This window comes from Cyprinus carpio, chromosome B20 (genome assembly GCF_018340385.1).
Source record: "Cyprinus carpio isolate SPL01 chromosome B20, ASM1834038v1, whole genome shotgun sequence".
Taxonomy (NCBI): domain Eukaryota; kingdom Metazoa; phylum Chordata; class Actinopteri; order Cypriniformes; family Cyprinidae; genus Cyprinus; species Cyprinus carpio.
Window position 1 is genome coordinate 6,219,234 of NC_056616.1, and position 22,635 is coordinate 6,241,868.

Genomic DNA, 22,635 nt, shown 5'->3' on the forward strand with positions numbered 1-22,635 from the left:
ATTTCAATCGAACACTGCATGATCTGCTCCGTTCCCTTCCACCTGAACAGAAACAGTGGACTTTGCAGTTGGCACATGTGGTTTTTACCAACAATACCACTTGCCATCATACTGGTGAGTCTCCCCATTTCCTGATGTTTGGACAGATCCCATGGTTGCCTGTAGACTTTCTACTTGCCGGCATGAAAGATCCAGTTATAGGTAGTGTGGCAGATGCAGGTGGCTAGGCATCGGGGGGGGGGGGGGGGGGGGGGGGGGGGGGGGGGGGGGGGGTTAAGAGTCACCTATGGAAGGGTGAAGGCCCAGCTTGAGGCAGCTGCGGAGCATTGAAAAACATTGTATGATCAAACTGTAAGGGGCCAACCCTTAATTGAGGACCAGTCAGTACATTTACGTGAGAGTGGAGTTTGAGGTCGGAATAAGATCCAGAATCAATGGTCCACTACACTGTATAAGATAGTGAGGGCCTCTCAGGATGGTGGTCAGGTGTATAGCATTTCTCCATTGGAGGCGCCTTCGTAGGTCAAACATGTACATAGGTCTCTGTTGAAATTGGCTCCTGCAATGGAGGAACGGGCTAATCACATTGATTTAGGGCTACAGAGCTAGGATTCTGGGGAACATGAGTGTGCTGGGGACTCTGTGGTGGTGGTTATGGAGCCTTTGGGACATACACCAATAAATGAGGCCCTTGGCTATAGTTGAATCATTGGGACAATGAATGAAAATCTGGGGGTAGACTGTGGTAGGGTGGCCCTTTTAAGTATATTGCGTGCATTGCGTGGTAATAACGTTACATATTTACATAGGAGCAGGTGAGGTCTCATTCTCTGATTAGCATTGTGTTGCTCTGATCCGTTGGTGTGATGCTCATATCTTCACTCCTCTGATTAGCTGGGCGCATCAAGGTCATGTTAACGTGCATGTAAATATAATACACCTGAAAGAGCCTTCCAGCTGCTGCTTTGATGTGGCTTAAGTTCCAGCTGTTCCAGTTTGGGACGCAGCATTTCTGCTTGTGTGCATGTTGTGTGTTCTACTTCAAATCTTTGTACTCTTCGCTCGTTGGTGGTCAACTCATCGTCGCCTTGGATGTGCTATAACCTTGGTGCATTGTAACCTACAGCCTACCCGAACTGCTTAAGCACCTGGTGTGTTTGTTGTTTTGAATTGTTTGGTTGACGTGTTTGTGCGTGAGAGCATGTATACATATTAGTGGGTAACCGATTCGTACAAAGTTTTTTTTTCTTTTTTAATTATATATGTATATTTTGATTGTTTATGTGGTTGTTAATTCCGTGATTGTATTGGGTTATGTACCATCTTGTCTTGCGCAAACTGATGTTGCTCATTTAGGAACCTAGAAGTGGTTTTATTATTTTGGGGTTAATTTCACTGAATGATTGTTTTTGTGTGTGTTTATTGTGTATCTTGCGGGGTGGTAACAAGGTGAATGGTTTTTTTATTTTATTTTATTATTTTTTTTTATTTTTTTTTTGTGGGAGTGATTTGGTTTATTGTTATTGAAGGGTTTCTTTGTGTTCCTGATTGTGCCTTATCAATTGTTTTGGTGTTAAACAACCGTTGCCCAAGAAAATAATCCCTAATAAGCAACAGGCAACTTTTGGTGTTATTTTCATTATTATTATTATTATTGTTATTGTACTGTTGTGTTGCAGGTTGTAATCTATTATTTTCCTCCCTCTTTTTGTTACTGCCATTGTTGTTGTTTTTTATTATATTGATTGTTATATATGGTTGTTACTTTGTGTGTGTTGGGTGCAATGGTGGCCGGGTCATTGGTCCATTAACAGAGGTTATCTTGTTTGAAGTACAGTCTATACCATTGTATTCTGGTATTTTGGGCCCTATATGTAAATTATCTTGGCCACCCAAAACCTTGTTACCAGGTGTTCGACAGAGTCAAGTAACTTGTGAAATTGGGGGGGGGGGGGGGGGGGGGTGGTTTTATATTGATGTTGAGCTCAATGTTTTAACAGTAAATTTGGAAAAATAAAGTGGCGATTTCTGTGGTAATCTGCCTTTGCATTTAGTTGGAAACTTAATATTGGGGAGGAAAGGTTATACTCAGTGGTAGCCATAAGTAATTATTCCGTCTCCAGTTTCATTATATATATATATATATATATATATATATATATATATATATATATATATATATATATATATATGAATAAATAAATAAATGACTTTTACCCCATTAGCTTATCTTCATTAAGAACCATTCATGTGTGATATGATCTAAAAGTACACTTTCAGCATTATATAACAAGGTACCCATGAATGAAAGAAAAAGTATGAATGCATAGTTGTCATTTTAACTGAAATTAAGATTATTGGTGGTGTTGAGACTATGGGTGCATTTAATGCGGTTATAATGAGATTTTGGCAATATTGCAATTAAACTTTACCTCATGTAAACACGATACTTTGATTCAAATAATGCGATTAAACTCATAGTCGCAGTAAGCATAATCGTATTAAGATAGGTGGCGTACGCCGATTTTAACTGAAATATACAGGCATGTAAACAGTACTGCCGCTCTGACCAAAGTGCATATGTGCTTGTGACATACATGAATGACGTGGTGCAAACGTGTAATAATACACAGATTAGAAACAATGGCAGGGAAGAAAGCATCGCATTTCTGGGTAAAACACAACTCACTTAATAATGATAATTGGAAATAATTGCCGTAATCGTGTGTCGTGTGTGTAAGTCATTGTTGGTCATTCACTTTTTTTGAAAAAAAATAGCAAAAAAACCTAACAATAATACTTATAATTTGGGCTGGGCGATAAGTCCTAAAATAAAAATTCCTGATTTTTTTCACCAAAAAAAAAAATCAGATTTACGATTTAAATCGATTTTTCCCCCCTACTTAAAATCAATATTCTGATGACAAAGAAATTGTTCAAAACAAGTTTTAACTTTATTTTGTTTTGATTTTCCCTTCTGGGATTTGATCTGGATTTCCCCCTTGGGGTTAAAGGGCAATCAGAAACAACAAGCCAAAAAGAAAAGATGGCAGGCCCTGCCATTGTAAACAGTGAATATGTAATATAACAACATAAAATATAACATAACATTCTTATCATACCGGATACAGTTTGTAAATGTTTGTAAGACTGTCAGTGGTCTTCACTATTTTTTTTTTCATGGGAGCCGCACTGATAGGGCAAAGACAATCAGAGAGCCACTTTTACGGCAAACTAATAAAGTAAACAGTGCAGATATAACGATTGTAGTGCAAAAGAGCTTATTCAGTCTGACTAAAGTGTCAAAAATCTCAGAGAGCAGTTCTTTATTTAAACTGACAGAAGAGGCGGTTGAATGAGGTCAGTTAACTGCTGAAAGAGGTAGAGAACAGACCAATGCTGTACAAAGTGTCTGGTGCATGTCCCAGTGTGTTAGTGGGAGCTGGGGGCGGGGGGTAGGGACTGAGGTTCAGAGTTCAGTGGTGCATGGGGAAAAAGAGGGGGGGCAAGGTCGGGAGGGAGTTCAGCTTCCTGACAGCCTGATGAATGAGGCTGTCCTTCAGTCTGCTGGTCCTGGCCTGGAGACTCCGCAGTCTCCTCTCTGATGGCAGCAGACTGAAGAAGCTGTGTGACGGGTGAGTAGGATCACCTGCGATGCAGAGGGCTTTACGGGTGAGACAGGTTCCATAAAATGTCCTGGAGGGAGAGGAGGGAGACATCAACGATCTTCTCAGCTGCTCTCACTATGCGTTGAAGGGTCTTCCGGCAGGACGCGTTGCAGGCACCATACCACACAGTGATGCAGCTCGTCAGAATGCTTTCGATGGTGCCTCTGTAGAAGGTGCACATGATGGGGGCCGGGGCTCTGGCTCTTTTTAGTTTGCGGAGGAAGTAGAGCTGTTCTTTCTTGGCCAGTGCTGCAATGTTTTCAGTCCAGGAGAGGTCCTCTGTGATGTGCACACCCAGGAGCTTGGTGCTGCTCACTCTCTCCACAGACGCACCGTTGATGGTCAAAGGAGCATGCTGAGTGTGTGCTCTCCTGAAGTCAACAACAATCTCATTCGTCTTCTCCACGTTCAGAGAGAGATTGTTGTCACTGCACCACCCGGCCAGGCAGATCACCTCGCTCCTGTAGTTTGTCTCATCTCTGTTGATAATGAGACCCACCCGAGCGGCAACCTCGCGCTCTCTCTTGTGAAGCCAATAAGGAAGTGACTAAAACTGCAATTCATCGACTGGCCGCTTGAGGCTGGCTGCAAAAGGGAGTCAGTCCCATAGACTCCCCATGTTAATATGCCCAACTTTACAGCAGAAAAAAACATGTTTACAGCCTGGTTCAAAAAATGATTTTGGTCTATATTGCTAATTTTGCCCTTCATGACAACTGTTAGATTGCCGTGAATTTTTTTTATAACTCATCCGTTTAAATTATATTAAGCCTTAAAGTTCTGCATAATTAAGGGCGTGGCCACTTGAGTGACAGGTGGATTGCCACTTCTGACAATGCCGTCGCACTAGGTGGGCGTGGCTTCAGCAATTTTCCGGGAGAGTCGCGTGGTGACGCGCTGCCAAGATGGCGATGACCCGCTCTGCACACTTTGAGCTTCAAAACCGCTATTGATGAGTCTATGGGTGACGTCACGGACACTACGTCCATATTTTGTTACAGTCTATGGACCCACCACAGTTGTGTCACCCGCAAACTTAATAAAGAGGTTGGAGTTGTGTGACGGTGTGCAGTCGTGGGTCAGCAGAGTGAAGAGGAGGGGGCTCAGCACACATCCTTGGGGGCCCCAGTGTTCAGTGTGATGGTGCTGGATGTGTTGCTCCCGACCCGTACAGCCTGAGGTCTTCCAGTCAGAAAGTCTAACAGCCAGTTGCACAACGAAGTGTTGAACCCCAGCTGGACCAGTTTGTGAATTAGCTGTTGAGGGATGAGTGTGTTGAATGCTGAACTGAAGTCTATGAACAGCATTCTGACGTATGAGTCTTTTTTTCTCTAGATGTGTGAGTGCTGAGTGGAGGGTAGTTGAGATGGCGTCATCAGTCGAGCGGTTGGACCGATATGCAAACTCGAAGGGGTCCAGGGAGGGCAGACTTGATGTGTTGCATGACTAGCCGTTCAAAACACTTCATGAGAATAGGGGTAAGTGCAACTGGATGGTAGTCATTGAAGCAGGATGGAGACGGCTTCTTCGGGACTGGGATGATGGTGGTAGCTTTGAAGCATGTGGGGACAACAGCCTGACTAGGCGAGATGTTAAAAATGTCTGTGAAGACATCAGTGAGTTCCACTGCATAGTCTCTCAGTACACGCCCAGAAATGTTGTCAGGACCCGGAGCTTTGCGTGTGTTGATCCTGCTGAGGGATCTCCTCACGCTGTCCGGGGACAGCGTCATCACCTGGAAGCCGGGAGGAGGTGGAGTCTTCTGTGCAGTGGAGCTGTTTTGTGCCTCAAAGCGAGCGAAGGCAGCATTCAGCTCGTTCAGCAGGGAGATGTTGCTGTCACAGGTGGTGGGGGCTTGTAGTCCGTAATGGTCTGTATCCCCTGCCACAGACTCCGAGTGTCTCTGCTGTCACTGAATCGATGGGCTATCCTCCTGAAGTACTGTCTCTTAGCCTCTCTGACGCCGCGGGACAGGTTGGCCCTGGCTGTCCTCAGGCCCACCTCATCTCCAGCTCTGAAGGCAGCGTTCCACGTCTTCAGGAGTCTGTAGACCTCCCCTGTAATCCACAGCTTCTGGTTGGCCCGGAGAGTGATGGTCTTTGTGACTGTTACATCATCAACACTTGAATTTGTTTGTGAACTGATTTGGCGACTTTAACGAGCGGTCTGTACGCAGGCATTAGCATGACAGTGATGTGGTCTGAGGCACCGAGGTGGGGGAGGGGGAGTGCTTTGTAAGCTCCTCTCTGTGTGGTATAAACAAGGTCTAAAATGTTTTTACCTCTTGTTGGAAAATTAATGTGCTGGTTTATATTTGGGAACACACTCTTTAAGTCTGCATGGTTGAAATCCCCAGCCAAGATGAGAAAAGCATCAGGGTGAACTGTCTGCTGCTCACTGATGTGCTGGTACAGTTCATTCAGTGCCTCACTCCTGTTGTTGTTGGAGCTGGGGGGGAACGTAAACAGCAACGAGCAGTACGGCTGAATATCTGAATATTCCCTCGGCAGATAGAACGGCCAGCACTTAATAATCATAAACTCAACCAGGAGCGAGCAGTGTTTGCAGACCACAACAGCATCATGGCACCACGCATCATTGATGTAAACACACAGCCCGCCATGTGTGATTTACCTCCTGCGACGAGAGCTCTGTCCGCTTGATAGCATGTCAGCTGATCGAGCTGAAAAGCGCAGTCTGGAACACTGTCGTTGAGCCATGTTTCCGTGAACACAAAAACACAACAGTCTCTTACAGTCCTCTGAGTTGAGCATAGTAATCGGATGCAGTCCAGTTTGTTGTCCAAAGAGCGTACGTTAGCCAGTACGATGGTGGGGATAGCTGGTTTGTGAGGGTTAGCCGTTAGCTTAGCCCGAATACCTCTGCGCTTACCCCTCTTCTGCTTCCTCTCACGCCGCTTGTGGCACCTCCGCTGTGGGCGAGATGCAGCAGTGGGGGTCGGTTATGGTGAAGGCCTCCGGAGCAGATCGAGATCCTGCAGCTCTTCAGCGTGCACGGAGTTTAACTCTAAAAACTGGTTCTGCCGACATCGAGCAGAAACTCCCGACTGTATGCGCGCTTAAATACAGGTAGACGCAATGAAACCGTACAAAAACACAGCGACTCACAAGACAAAAAACTAGAAAACACCATTCTGATGGGAGAGAGAGAAGCTCCTGCATGTGGACGCGGCACCATTACTCTTGACATTTGATTAAGATTAAAACTGACAACTCTGCAACTCAGTCAGTGTCATGGAAGTAGGAAGAGCAACTGTAAATACAGGTCTCCAGACTGCGACCATTTTTTCTGCCGGTGCAACTAATTTTAGTGAGTGGTCGCACTGGCACGACCACCGCATTGCCCAACTCATGAGCGCTGCCATTTCTGTTGCATTTGAGAAACATCAAACGGGAAATTAAACGAAAGCGAAACTAAACCATGCTGAAACGTAGCACGGTTTAGTTTCTCTTTCGTTTCGTTTGCCTTTTATATCTCTCAAATGCAACAGACCATTTCTCAGCTCGGACCGCGACACAAACAAACTTGTCTGAACTTAGAACAGCTTTACTCGGGAGCCAAAGATGATTTTGCAACACTGTTACTGCACAGATGCAACCGTGCTGCGAGATCCAGTGAGAAGCGTTTGAATTCAGCGCACAATGATAAGGTTGCTACGAGATTTACTGAGAAGCATTCCAATTCTGCACAGAAATCTCTGTTATAAACAGTGCTGAAATATGTCAGGAAACCAGAAGTGCTAACGCTAACTGTAACCATGGTGTTGTGGTAGAAATAGTCGAATGTATTACATAATTCATTTCAGGGTTTGTACAAGCTTTTGAGAGAGAAATTCAAGCACTTCTCAGTGACTTTCAAGCATTTCACACAACTGTTTCCAGCTCTTTAAAGCTCTAAAATGATCCAGTTTGAATGTTATTTTTAATGGGATGAACAAAATATACTTTGTGGTAAACAAACACTCACAATTATAACCAGTAGACAGGAGCAGAGGAGCACTTTGGCTTATTAGTCATTCATTTTTACCTTTTCTCTATATTTTAAAGCTATAATATCACTATTATAAAATATCAAATCATCAAGAAATTTTACGCTTTTTTGTGTATGAAGTAAGAAAAGTCACAAACTTTTCTTCAATTTGCTACTAAATCCCACAAACACTGATCTTGGTCAGTTCCATATGCTAAAAGAATAATGGTACATTTAATAATAGTGGAATATATAAATTTTCTGTATATAAAAAGTAGATTTTGCACCTGTTACTGTTGTTAATAAAAGCATCTTAACTCAAGCTTAGTGCTTTACTGTCAAATCTGTATAAACAATAAACAAGAAATGAACATGAAATGTTATTAGTCACTGCACTTATTAACGCAAAACAATAGTAATTTTATGAAGTTAGTGGCACTGGTGCCACTGCTCTCAAATGTTAGTCTGGAGCCCTATAAATATATTTTCTAGTCCAGTCTAATAGAGCAGACACTGTATAACCGTGTCTACGCCAGACGCGAGAGTTGCCATGCCGTGTCACGCCCCGCTGCGCTAAAAGTCTGTCTAAACTTGATGACACCACACTACAGTTGCAAATCATCTGAACGTAGTGTCAGTACATTTTGTCATAAATAGAACGGGGCAGTTTACTGATGGGGATCGTGTCGCATCGCGCCGCATCCAGTGTAGACAACATCACTGGGTTCTATTGTCTTTTGTGGGATCGTGCCACTCGTATCCGGTGTAGACATGGTGTGAGTTTTTTAATGGGTTATGTTATAGCCCTGCTTGTTTTTAATGTTTTATGAAATATCTGTATTGACTGCATGATCATATCATCGTATTATTTACTGGCATGCGAGCCACAAAGTAAAGCTTGGCGAGCCACGCAACGAGTAACACTGTTATAGGTTGTTTTTTGGCGGGTGTGCTTGTGCCACCCCGCACAATTTAACTACGTAAAACGCACCATCTCTCTCACTTGGCAGCATGCCTCTGTTTGAGGAGCTGCAGTAAATTGGTTTGCTAGCAACAGACTTCAAACACATTTTGCAGCGGGGTGTTGTTTGTTTGTTGTTTCTGACACCGCAAAACCGAACCAATTCCAAATTACGGATGACACCTTTCTTAAAAGGAACGAGTTCTTCCCTGCTCATTGACATGTTGTTTGTGTATCTCCATGGCAAACGTGCAGGGGGAGGGCTGATCCCATTCGGATGTTAAAAAGAAAACCGATTTTCATTCAAAAATAGTCGATGTAAACTACACATTCATGTTAATCGCCCAGCCCTACTGATAATATAATAATACTAATTCTACAACTGATAACAATTTAAAACACACTAAGATCTGATGATCTGCTAGGTTTTTAAAAATTAATCATGTTGTCTACATTCGCTCAAACTGATTTGCTGAAATCAAAACAATGACTGTACTGTAATAGGTGAGCACAAGCCAAGGACACTGCCATTTGCACATTAGCTCTGCCTACTACTGAAGAAACCAGAAGAAGTTTCCACATATTCTTATTCTTAATTATAGCATAGGTGCAGGCGCTTCGGATTCTAGAGAGCATTTGATTGGTCAGAAGATTTGAGGAGAATCTGAAGTACGAGGTGACATCAAAAAATCATTGATCCTTGTTGGAGGAAGTGACAAACTGCAAGCTTTGAATGCTTATATATTCTAAATGCAAATTTTGTCACTGTTTTGAAGCAAACTGCCTTATAGATAACCTTAAGACGAACATATTGATACTAACACCAAAAAAAAAAAACTTTAATTTTGATTTCAAGGGGACTTTAAAAGCTAAATAATTATAAATGAACTCCATTATTTTGACAGGACAATATAACAAAGAAAATAATTTACAAGTCAAATCTATGCGCTAAGTAGGGCTGGGCGATATGTAAAAAAAAAAATATATCTCGATATTGTCAATTTTTTTTTTCGATATTCGTTATATATCTCGATATGTTTGCATTTGCATTTAAATAATTAAAAAACATGATTTTCTTTTGTCCATTAAAAAAAAAAAAAAAAACAACAACAACAAAAACAATTTAGATTGAACAGCTAATTTAAGCAGTTTAAAAAAAATCTAAACCAAGTGATCACTTACTGCTTTTTATTAAATGAACACATATATGTAACTGAAGCAGTGCAAAACAAGTACAGAAAATGCAACTTGGAAGAAATAACTAAACTGGGATAAGTATTTTATTTTTTAATTTTTTTACAAGTTTTTTAGCTAAGAACAGAAGTCTGTCAACGGTCTGCGGCTTTAAGAGGAGCTCTGTGGCATGAAACTATAACTAAAAACCCTCTTAGATGGGGAGCTAGTTGCTGAAGCACACAAACACACACACACACACACACACACACACACACACACACACACACACACACACACACACACACACACACACACACATATATATATATATATATATATATATATATATATATATGAATACCAAAGACTTTTGCGCTCTCTCTGTCTATATTATGAAAAATGGTAAATATAACGGTGAAATTCCATAATAGTAATTCCAAACAGCCATAGCCTATGTTTCTCTATTCAAACATTAGCGGTCGAGTAAGTGCATTTATTCAGTGATCACAATCGCAAACAATACAGTCGAGATCTCATGACAGAACACAGCCCGGCTGAACGATGCTTTCATTAGATCGCTAAACTCCAGCTTGTTTGTTTTACAGATCATCGTCAGCGGCGCTTCCGCAATGGAGTGGGCACGTGTGCATGGTTGCCAGATTGCTTAAAATAAGCAAACACCGGGCAGAAAATGTATCCTTGTAACAGTGAAGCTTTGGTTCGGGGATTTAAACTCTTGTTATCTGGCAACCGCTCTCACTTATGCTCTGGTAGTAGAGGCGCGTAGAGCACTCCGCAGTTACATATTTCTTTTTTGAATGTTCGTCACGTTCTTTTGGGAAAGTGTGCTGGAATTTGAAATATTCGATATTCCCAATATTTAAAAATTTTACATCGTCGTCAAAATTATTCAGATATTATCATTAATATTTGATACATCACCCAGCCCTAGTGCAAGTAAAACTCCCTCTTTTTGCTTGTGTGAGAGAAACAGTGAACGGTCTAAGCTAAGTAACAACTATTCGGGCACCTTCACACTAGAGTTTATGGTACGCCAAATACGGTGCACATCCATTGAGATGAATTAAAACTGTGCTTTAAAGTGAAAATCAAGCGCACAGTGTTCAAATGAATGAGGGTAAGTGAAATATCTGTGTTAAACTTTCACTTAGTCTCTAACTCTAATAAGAAATTATTAGCCAATGGCTAACAATGGACATTATTTGACTGTCTAGCATGGAAATTTAGTTGCATATACAAGTGATTTACTCGCATTGTAGAGGGTTGTTTAAATGCTTTTTAAAAGAAAGTTGTTTTTGTTTTTTTACTTTTTGCTACAAGTTTAATAAGCAAAAGAAACATCATACTTGAAGTCTTTACAGTCACGATCCATCCCATTCAGCAATCCTCTGGAATTTGCTTTTGAGGCATCCCCTTCATCTCCAACTTTCATCTCAGGACTTTTGTCATCTTCAAATGGAGAAGCCTTTTCTTTTGGATCACCTTTCTCCATGCCATCTGGATCTGCATCTGCTCCACCCTGGAACCACCATAAACCAAGTTAAACATCCCATCCCAGAGGCGAAATTACTTTAGGTTGTGTAGGAATTATATTTATCTAATTTAATACCCCCCTCTACAAAATACTACATTACTCAGTAAATATTCATCCATGGCATTTAATGTTTTAGTTTTCATCACTATTGTGTGAGGAAGTTTCTAAAATTTGGTTGATTTGACACAGAATGACCCTATTTTCAATCACTTCTATTCTTGACGGATCTTTTCTCATAATTTTAGCAACAGAACTGTTTAATGATTGATCTTGAGAGAGGTCCCTAGACATAAAATTAAACTCTCACATGTTGATACATAAAATCAGGAGTTTGACAGGTGATTATTATAAATTGTAGTTTGATCACTATTTTTCTGTTGTTTAAAAGATTAAGGCAATTATCAAAGTTTGATAAAAATGTTTCATTTTCCAATAAAAGATCATACTTTTTTAACATTTTACATACTTTTATATTTAATCACCCCTTTGCAGATTTTGAGCCATACAAAGATAAAAAAATAATAATAATAATAAATACCAGCAGGCGATATGCATCTTCAGAGCTGGGTAGTAACTGATTACATGTAATCTGGATTACACAATCAGATTCCAAAAATTAAGTGATTTTAATTAGATTAAATAAAATTTTAAATACTTGTAATCTAAACTATTTACACAATAGCAATAAATTATTCATAATTTATTGATTCTCCCCAATTCCTCTTTTTACCTCTTAATGTTTCTTTCTAAAATAACCGATAGCTTATATACACTCAAAAAGTCTTCCAGTTTTGTCCACATTTACACAAAAACTGGATTTACAAAAATTATTTTATGTTTAAGAAGTGTTTCAACACTGCCTCAACTACTGAACACATAATTTTTACTCTGTGGGTTGTTTAACCATGTATTTAGCTTATCCATCTGCGCTCATCTGTGGTTGAGTTTACTTTTGAATGCTGTGCGGACGCAGCTGTGCGCGAGATGGAAAGGCTGAATGTGAAGTGTACCCATGCTGAATGTGAAGTTTCGCGGGCAGCTCCTTAAGTTCAGCCATCCTACAGACGTGACTGACCGCTCGCTCGCACCAACAGGAGGAGGAGGGGTCAGTGTTACTCTCTACACTGCACTCAACCTGAGGGATTCCTACTCTTTCAGTCATTGAGAAGACATGGAAAACAGTGCATACCGCAGGAACCGTATAATGGAAAATATTAGTGTTTTGAAACCGTAAAATTTTCAAATCGTGGTATACCTTGACACCAGTAATCGGCCCATGCCTAGTGTAATGTAATGGTATGTTATGAATTAGAATAAATTTTTATATATATATATATATATATATATATATATATATATATATATATATATATATATATATATATATATATATATATATATATATATAAAACGTTACTAACTACAATTTATTGTAATTTGGAATCAGTAACAGATAACAATTTGTAAGTAATCTACCCAGCTCTGTGCATCTTTACATTTTAAAGCCATTAAATCAAAAATTACCATATTTATTTCCTTAAAGGGAAATGACCAAGACATACTTTCTTCTGTATGATTTTTATTGGCATATCTTTATATATCATATGTAAAAACAATGCGTCAAATCCTAAAGGATCAATAATAATGGAAATCTACAGATGGCTCTGTTTCTGACTGCTCTTTTCTGGGGTGTGTTTGTTTGTAAATTATGCTATTTTACAAAGAAGCGAGAATACTTTTTGTACGCAAAGAAAACAATAACAACAAATTATTCAACTGTTCTTCTCCCCGAGTTACTGTCTTCTGCCATTATGGAGAGTACCCCAGAATGTAATCAACATTATTTACATTAACAGCGTGCCAATGTTGAACGTAAACAATGCTGATTATGGTTGAGTAAGAGAAATTAATGACAGAATTTTCATTACCTTTCAAACACTCCAGGTATTCACTGGAGCAGGGGTGGAAAAAGTCGGTCCTGAAGAGCCACAGTCCTGCAGAGTTCAGTTCCAACCCTAATCAAAAACACCTGAACAAGCTAACCCAGGACTAACTGTGTGTTCACACCGCCGCCGTCGAGAGCATCAAAAATCACTCTGGCCGCCCTGCTCACAACGCTGCAGAAAGATTCGTGAGCACTCTGACGTAGATCGAATGCTTATCTTGTATTTAAAGCGGCTGCAAAGCAAACAAACTTGTTAAACTTTTGCAGACTAACCACAATGAGGGTAACGTTATAAGTTAACCTCGATAAATATTGTTGTGGACGAAGTATTAAGATCCTTTACCTAATAATGTATAAAGCACTGTAAAAATACTCTCACTCAAAAAAAAACCCAACAAAAAAAAATCAAATTAATCAAATACAATCAAGTATAAACATTACTTAATGTAATTATAATCCAGGAAATTTGTTTAAAAGTAAACTGGGACTACTGTACTATTATTTATGATATCATTAGATTATTATTCCTATATCGTTACTGCACATCAGCAACTCGCCAGGAACATGAACAATCTCAGACACCTTGGTCCACGTATCATTTTTATTTTATTTTTTATGTCCCTGTACGCAAACAGGGACACATCATAGATTATTGCAAACCTGCCACAGCAATAATCAACCTGTCCTACTGTATATTTTGCTTGGGAACTAATGTGGTCAGAGCTGTGTTCTCTGGAATCCTCTCAAGCGGTGGACTTCTACGTTCTGATTGGTTACCATAAAGCTGCCCTGATTTCAACTCTCCTCGACGCTCTCAAAAGGCCAAGTCGTGCCGCGCCGCTCCTCGCCGCCGGCTCTCATTGAAAATGAATTACTTCCGGCCACTTTGACTCTCTCGACGCTGGTGGTGTGAACACTTACTATTACTAGAAAGCTAAATTCAGGTGAGTTTTAATCAAGGTTGGAGCAAAACTCTGCAGGACTGTGACTCTCCAGGGCGGATGTTGTCCACCTCTGCACTAGTGCTTCTTTCAGATACTTTTTATTAAATTAACTTTCGCAAATTCTGTCCTGATTTTATAACACACATGCTTGAGAAAAAAATAAAAAAGATGTGTTGTAATAAGATACCCAATGAGTGTAATAAGATAATTGACTCACATAACCTCCATTTCTGTAGTGACCATCCATCTTGTCTCCAGGTGAAGAACTGAGGACATATTCCACCATACTCACACCCAGACCACCACCCTCTGAGCGAGGGGACAGTACCGAGCTTGCATCTCCGTTTCCGTTGTAACTCTGGCCTGGTCGCCTTTGCACCATAATGGGCTGAGAAACAGAATGATCTAGACACAGCAGAGAAAAATAATACTGCTATGACAAAAACAAATCAGAAGACAAATAAAATATTTAAACATGCATTAAGAAAATCAAGCTAATACTACTATAATGGAGATGTATGCTATATCTTTCAATTCATTTTTTATTTTACTCTATTTACTTTTTATACTGGAGCTGCTATCCATTTAGCTACAGTCAACTGGACAGATTCTTAAATCATATTTTAATGGGTGACAAATTAGAAAGGTTTAGTTTCGATTTCTGAGAAAAGTAATCAATTTCAAACTATTGCTAACAGCAGGTGATTGTGATTAAAACAAGCACAAACAATGCAACAAATCCTGAAATGTGTACATCTACTGAATATCTACCACACATGCTCCATAGCTGAATCAGATTTGTTCATAATTGAAGAATTTTGCAGCATTGACAGTGTTACTGAACTGGAGTCAACATTGAATTCACTTAAGCAAAATAACGACACTTCAGCGATAGGCTGCTCTACTGAAGAATGTACTAAACTTTCATAAGGAATTAAGTTTACACCGTTATTAAAATGAACAAACACTGAAGAGCTAAATTGCACTATTGTCACTGGACCAAAATTTTAGTAGTCAATACCTAAAGTCACTTTTTTTTTTAGTACCAGTAAAATTCAACTTTTCTAGATACCAACTTTGGTACCGCAGCGAAAACTACTATGTCATTTTTTTAACCATTTAAAAATTAAAATATTACAATTTGTTCATTATTATTATCTAATATAATTTTTATTATTATAAATAATGGTAAATAAAACATGCAGCCTTCAAATTATGTTAAATAATGTAAACATCACATTAAAAAGATCAAATGGAAGTAATAAATGAAAATGAAATGAAAAGAAAAAGAAAAGATCAAATGAAACAAAATAATTCATTACATTAATATAATGCTTTACTATGCACTCAAAGAACTTTAAATTGGCTACGTTTACATGCAACCAAATAATCCATTTGTAATTGGATTGTCAGCTCAATCGGACTGAAAATCCTTAATGTTAACACCTTAATGATATGACTGAGCTCGATTGGATTGAAGGGGGTGGTTTATTCCTTTTCTAATACGATTGAGAGTGCATGTAAACACTCAATCGGATTGAACCCCGAAACTGAAAGGACTGCGCATGTGCAATGATGCAGAAATAGCGTAATGACGTATAACACAAGGAACAAACGGCTCTTCCTTTTGAATAAAGTGTTGTATAAATGCGTGTCCTGTCATTATAGCAGCAGGGCACAGAGGTTTATATGTATAATTTATCCATAAATGGATAAATATTAATTCTGCTGTTAAAAACAAATAGAGAAACCATGTAGGAGACTGGTTATTATGTGCGAACAGTGAGAAACTCTACATTTGTGCAGTGTGCGCATGTTATAAAAAAAAAAAAAAAATACAAAATAAAACAAAAAAAAAGACACCTTGTGACATATAAACGTGCACATCAACCCAATCACTTAATTTAGCATTCATGTAAACACTACATTCATCAATGGGAATGAATTCAGTCCAATTGAACCAAAAATATTCATGTAAACGCAGCCATCTCCTCATCTACCACCAGTGTGCAGCATCCACCTGGATGATGCGATGGCAGCCATAGTGTTGTCGCCTTGCGTCGGCAGCATCTGGACCAAAAAGCTACACTTGAACACACTGCGCAGAATACACCCAACTGCAAACTAACACATGCATTCCATGCCTGCATGAGAAGAATTAGCTATCTACATTGCCGTGAAAAGGTTTATGCCCCCTTCCGGGTTTTTTTTTTATTTTTTTATTTTTTTGCCTATTTGTCGCACTTAAAAGATTCAGATCATCAAACAAATTTTAATATTACACAAAGACAATGAAAGTAAATACAAAATGCAATTTTTAAATGATAATTTAATTTATTAAGGGAAAAAGGCTGTCCAAACCTACCTGGCCCTAAGTGAAAAATTAATTGCCCCCTCCTGTTAAATGTTAAAAGAACTGTGATTAACCACATTATTAGAACCTGTCTGATAAAGTGAAGCATGCTTAAAGAGCAACCCATCATGCTGCGATCTAAATAAATTCAAGAACAGATGAGAAACAACACAGTTGGCATGTATCAGTCTGGAAAGGGTTATAAAGCCATTTCTAAGGCTTTGGGACTCCAGCGAACCACGGTTAGAGCCATTATCCACAAATTGAGAAAACTTGGAACAGTGGTGAACCTTCCCAGGAGTGATTGGCCCACCAAAATTACTCCAAGAGTGCAACAACAACTCATCCAGGAGGTCATAAAAGAACCCAGAAAAACATCTAAAGAACTACAGGCCTCACTTGCCTTAATTAAGGTCAGTGTTCATGATTCAACAATAAGAAAGAGACTGGGCACGAGACAGAGTCTCGTTTCACATTTGCCAAAACATATCTTGATTATCCCCAAAACTTTTGGGCAAATATTCTGTGGAATGATGCAACAAAAGTTTAACTTTTTGGAAGGTGTGTGTCCCGTTACATCTGGCATAAAACCAACACAGCATTTCATAAAAAGAACATCATACCAACAGTCAAACATGGTGGTGGTAGTGTGATGGTCTGGGGCTGCTTTGCAGCTTCAGGAACTGGTTGACTTGCCATAATTGATGGAAGCATGAATTCTGCACTATCAGTAAATCCTGAAGGAGAATGTCCGGCTGTCAGTTTGTGACCTCAAGCTCAAGCACACTTGGGTTATGCAGCAGGACAATGATCCCAAACACACCAGCAAGTCTACCTCTGAATAGCTCAAGAAAAACAAAAGTAAGGTTTTGGAGTGGCCAAGTCAAAGTCCGTACTTAAATCCAATTGAGATGATGTGGAATGACCTTAAACTGTCCATTCATGCTAGAAAACCCTCCAATGTGGCTGAAATAAAACAATTCTACAAAGAAGAGTGGGCCAAAATTCCTCCACAGCGATGTGAACGACTCATTGCCACTTATCACAAACGCTTGATTGTAGTTGTTCCTGCGAAGGGTTGAACAACAAGTTATTAGATTTAGGGGGCAAATACTTTTTCACATAGGGCCAGGTATGTTTGGACAGCTTTTTGCCCTTAATAAATTAAATCATTATTTCAAAACTGCATTTTCTATTTACTCTGGTTATCATTGTGCAATATTAAAATTTGTTTGATGATCTGAATCTTTTAAGTGTGACAAATATGCAAAAAAAAAAAAATAAAAAAAACAGGAGGGGGGCAAAACCTTTTTCACGCCACTGTATATCAGTTGCTATCAATAGTAAATATTCATCATTAAAAAACAAAGATAGAAAAGACAAATGCAGATATACAAAATGCAAGCAAAGCAGTGCTTGCTTACCATTTTGAATAAGTGTAACGTTGATAACTTTCATAATTTTAAGCGGCTCATGTTGTTAAACATTCCATATTGGAACACTTTGGTAAGATCACATAACATGATGCCTTCTGTCTGTGCTACCTTCATTTACTTAGGCCTACTAGACTTTCACTTTAATTCTCGAGCTCTGACTTGTGTTGAATCGGAATGTTGAATCAGGCAAACTGCAACCGAGGAGAGCCAACAAGTGGAACACACTAGCCCATGTGCCACGGCAGCACATATACTAAAATTGGATCGATACAGAGAAGATTAGCATGGCCCCTGCAAAAGGATGACACACAAATCCATGAAGCGCTCCATCTTTTTGGGGAAGTCATGGCCTAATGGTTAGAGAGTTTGACTCCTAACCCTAAGGTTGTGGGTAGGGCTGTGACGGTATGGGATTTTTTCTTACCGCGGTGATGAAGCAACAAGAATCACGATTTGGCGGTTAACCCCCCCCCCCCCCACACACAAAATCCCCCGGCGGCCGCGTCACACACTCAAGAACGCATGCAGCTTGTAATGGAAATGAATACAATGGAAATGAATAATTATAACGCAGTATTCTTTATTAACAAATAAATAACAGTACAGTTATACTAAATGGTAAATATTAATAATTAACTAATGATTAGGCTAAAGTTAAACTTTCTTCTTAATTATAAAGCAGTATTCTATTATAAACTAATAAACAAATTAAGATTTATATTAAATTGTAGCTAAATATTAATAGTTAACTATATAGGCTAAACATGAACAACCTTTTTTAAAGTGCAAAATAACAAAACAAAAAGTGAACATGAAAGGCTTTGTCTTTATAATAGGGAAAGTAGTATGGTAAAAAAAAAAAAAGTAAGTTTCTAAAAAAGAATCGTGATATGATATTTTTTCCATATCGTCCACTCCAATCCAGACTCCAGACAAAGAAAGCATCACGCATCATATTTTGTTTTCCAAAATAGCTTCTTGGCTCTCTGTAAGGCTAATGTTGCTAAAGCTACCATTGTCTCTGCCTGTTTTGACTAGTACTGCCTTCACGTGCTACCAGAATGATCGTGAATAGGAATGTGGTAGTTAAAAATTGCGTTTGGAAGCAACGTGAGGATCAGTAACACGGTCACCATCAGTTAAACCTTAACACCGTTATGCCTGCGAGCATGACCTCTTGAAGCTCCGCACTCTTCTGAGAAGGGAGGCAGAAGCATCAGCTCATTTTCATTTAAAGGGGACATACACATAAACAGCGCATTTTGGCTCATACCCTACAAGTGGCAATTTCAACAAGCTATACAAAATTACCTGTGGGGTATTTTGAGATAAAGTGTTATGATAATGTGCTTAACAGCATTAAAAATAGAACTTTTATTCTAATTAAGAATGGCAAAGTTTCATACAAAAAGTGTGCAAAAATTACTACCTATGTAATCAATATGCTTATATCACTTCAGTTCACCCACAGCACAAGCGCAATAATAAAAATAAATAAATAAAATCTGTCTATACTGCACAATGAATCTCTTATTTACATTGTGTTTATAACTCTGGCATATTGAGCATTCTGAATTACAATTCTCTGATCGGCCATAAAGTACCCAGTTTTTCGGTGGCGCTGGTTCCATAAGTATTTTTCCCCATTTATTTTTTTAGGGATTTTAAAGTGTTCGTTAAAGGGTTCATATGATGTTGCTTAAAAGAACATTATTTTGTGTATTTGGTGTAATGAAATGGGTTTATGCAGTTATAGGTTCAAAAAACATATTTCCACAAACTGTACATTATTGTTTCTCCTCTATGCCCTGCCTTTCGTGTCATTTTTTACAAAGCTCATCGGTCTGAAAAATGAGGTGTGCTCTGATTGGCCAGCTATCCTGTGCATTGTGATTGGCTAAATGCCTCAAGCGTGTGACGGAAATGTTATGCCCCTTGCCATACTGTGATGCGTATCCTGATCAGAACACCGGCGTGACAAGACAATAACAATAAAACCCACTACAAATGAGGCATTTGTTGCATCCAGTGGGGACATAATTTTGGATTATAATGACTTATACTGTGTTTTTACACATTTCGTTGCATCGCGCCGGCTTAACATAAAACCACATCTCCATTTTTGATCGGAGAAATGACAAACAACAAGCACTACTCTACACCAGCGGTTCTCAATTTCAGTCCTCACTTCCTTGCTTTAACACACCTAATTCAGATAATCAGCTCGTAAGAAATGAGCATAAACTGTGTTCCTATTGACATGGTCCCTACAGAGTGTTCCAGACCTGCCAATCTTGGAATTTTTATTTTTTATTTTTTTTTGAGTACCATCAGTGTGTAAAAACACTCCAGCACACTTTAATTAAAACTCCAGTACACTTCTGTATAGGGCTGGGCGATATGAGCAAAAATTCGTATCTCTGTATTTTGTGGCTGATTTGCGGTATACAGTAGCCTATCTCGGTATTTTGTATTTGGATTAAACAAATAAAGTGAAAGTAAGCATGTAGGCTTATATTATGTGCAGAAAATGATTAAAATCACATTACACTGTAACATTTCAATCTAAAAAATAAATAAATAAATAAATAAATAAAGCAGAAGTTAAAGTTACTAAACTAAAAATAAAAATAATAAAAAGCACAGACTAAAAGGCTATTTTGATTACCCCATTACACTTTACAGTTAGTGCTATCGTACAAATAAACTTACTTGTAGGTTTAAAATTATACATGTCACATTTATTGTACAACTACAAATATTTCAGCAAAATGTATATTTTAGTCAGCGTTATTGCGCTCCTATTTCATTGTGCGCTGTCTGTTTGGCGTAAACTTTTTTTTTTTTTGTAGCATTCCATAGTTCCATTTTTAACAATAACTGATAAACCTTAAAATACAGACCGCTTGTGAGCCCCAAGGTTGTTAATTAATTGTATATGATTTCTTTAACCCATCTATTCACATTAATTAAACTATTTTTATTATAATTGTGTTTAATACAATTTGTGGAGTTGGAATTTGTGGTGGAAAAACTACATTAACCATGATTAGGGCTGAAATGACTATTCAACATTATCAATTGCTATCATATTTTTTTCGAATAGTCATTTGATCTCATTTGACCTAATGTAAGGGTCTGCAATAATGAGATGTGAGAGCAAGAGTTTAATTCAGCGGGAGTACGGGAATGTTTGAATCAGCCGTTACTGAATTGAACCTGCAATTGGTACAACTGGTACAGCAGAAAGGCTGGCATCATTTTTAAAATTTAGCTATCTACTTGGTAAGGAAGTACCAGTACTTTTGACAACCCTACTTGCCACAGATGCTTTGTAGCAGAATTTTGTATGTGCCTCATTTTTAAAATTTTCATTGATTCATGTCACTTTTCCTGTTTAATACTGTGAATCTGCTTTGAAACAATCTCTGCTATATAAAGTGCTAACTATATGGAGAAATTAAATTATACGCAAAAAAAAAAAAAAAAAAACATAGCAACAAATATTTGGTACACCTTTAGCATGAACTAAAGTGAGTCTTCTCTGAAGCATAATTTGTCAAACTTGTCCAATTTTATCTCAGCATGAATGTTTCTTGATCATGATCAAAACATGGTGGCATTTTAGAAGAACTTACGGGAAGCACCCCAGGCATTCTCTCTCCATTCTTCACCCAGCAACATCCCTTTGCGTCCATCTTTTGCCAATTCATCTGATTCCCACAATTTTTTTGCAGGAAGTAGCTGCAAAAAGGTCAACAAGGCAATCACTTTTTGAAAAATATAAATCATACAAACAACAGAAAAAACTAGTAACATACTTTAAAATTATTACAAGGAATACAACACTTGTGATACTGGACAAAAGGATGCAAAAGGATTTTTTAAGGACTTTTTAAGGACTCTAATAACATACCTCACCCATTCCACGAGACTCCAGAGCCAAGGCTTGAAAGTCATAATTCATCTCATCCACAGTACGGACCTACACAAAGAGACATTTGACACTTCTTCCAACTTTGCACACATATATATTTACAAGGTTTTCCAGCTTCAAAACAACACTGCTTTGTGTGTATATATATCGGATGCTACATGCACTTTTATAAGTAGTTTGAACTGAAATGTGTGTTGGCAGTGTGTGTACACAACCACACTATAATGATAAAAAGCACAAGCTAGATTAAAGTGATTATTACGTTTTGAATGTGGATATTTTTCATACAAAAACTCATGGATTCGCCACAGGGGGCCTTTATTCATCCCCTGGAGCCATCTGCAGCACATTTTATTATGAATGCGCGAGCTTTTTTTGACGACTTGTGGACTGTTCAACTGCAACACCCACTGACTGCAATGATAGAGCTTGGAATAGCAAGGACAATTTTCTCTGACTGGATTCGTCTAAAAGAAGAAAGCCATGTACACCTAGGATGCCTCGGGGGTGAGTAAAACAAAGCCTAATTTTCATTTTTGGGTGAACTAACCCTTTAAGACCTGAAGTGGGTCAGAAAAGGTAAAAAGAGTTGAGTGAAAATATGATGCGTGTCAGATCCATGTCACATTCAGCTCTTAAAGAAATAGCAACTAAAACAACCTAATAACCA

General features: G+C 38.7%; 1 protein-coding gene and 1 non-coding gene across 7 annotated transcripts in view; one reads left to right on the forward strand and one right to left on the reverse strand.

The window, feature by feature from the left end:
• LOC109069708 (pumilio homolog 2-like) overlaps positions 1-22,635 on the reverse strand; it is an 87,570-nt gene that overhangs the window by 57,323 nt on the left and 7,612 nt on the right. For all 6 annotated transcript variants that reach the window (XM_042747349.1, XM_042747352.1, XM_042747350.1 and 3 more), the window contains exons 3-6: positions 21,945-22,013; positions 21,667-21,772; positions 14,457-14,644; positions 11,163-11,335 (exon numbers count right to left, since the gene is read on the reverse strand). In XM_042747349.1, coding sequence (XP_042603283.1) covers positions 11,163-11,335; positions 14,457-14,644; positions 21,667-21,772; positions 21,945-22,013 — 536 coding nt within the window. The remainder of the gene's footprint in view (positions 1-11,162; positions 11,336-14,456; positions 14,645-21,666; positions 21,773-21,944; positions 22,014-22,635) is intronic.
• LOC122141174 lies at positions 18,262-18,364 on the forward strand. The gene has a single exon (XR_006157600.1). It is a non-coding gene; the product is annotated as a U6 spliceosomal RNA (small nuclear RNA).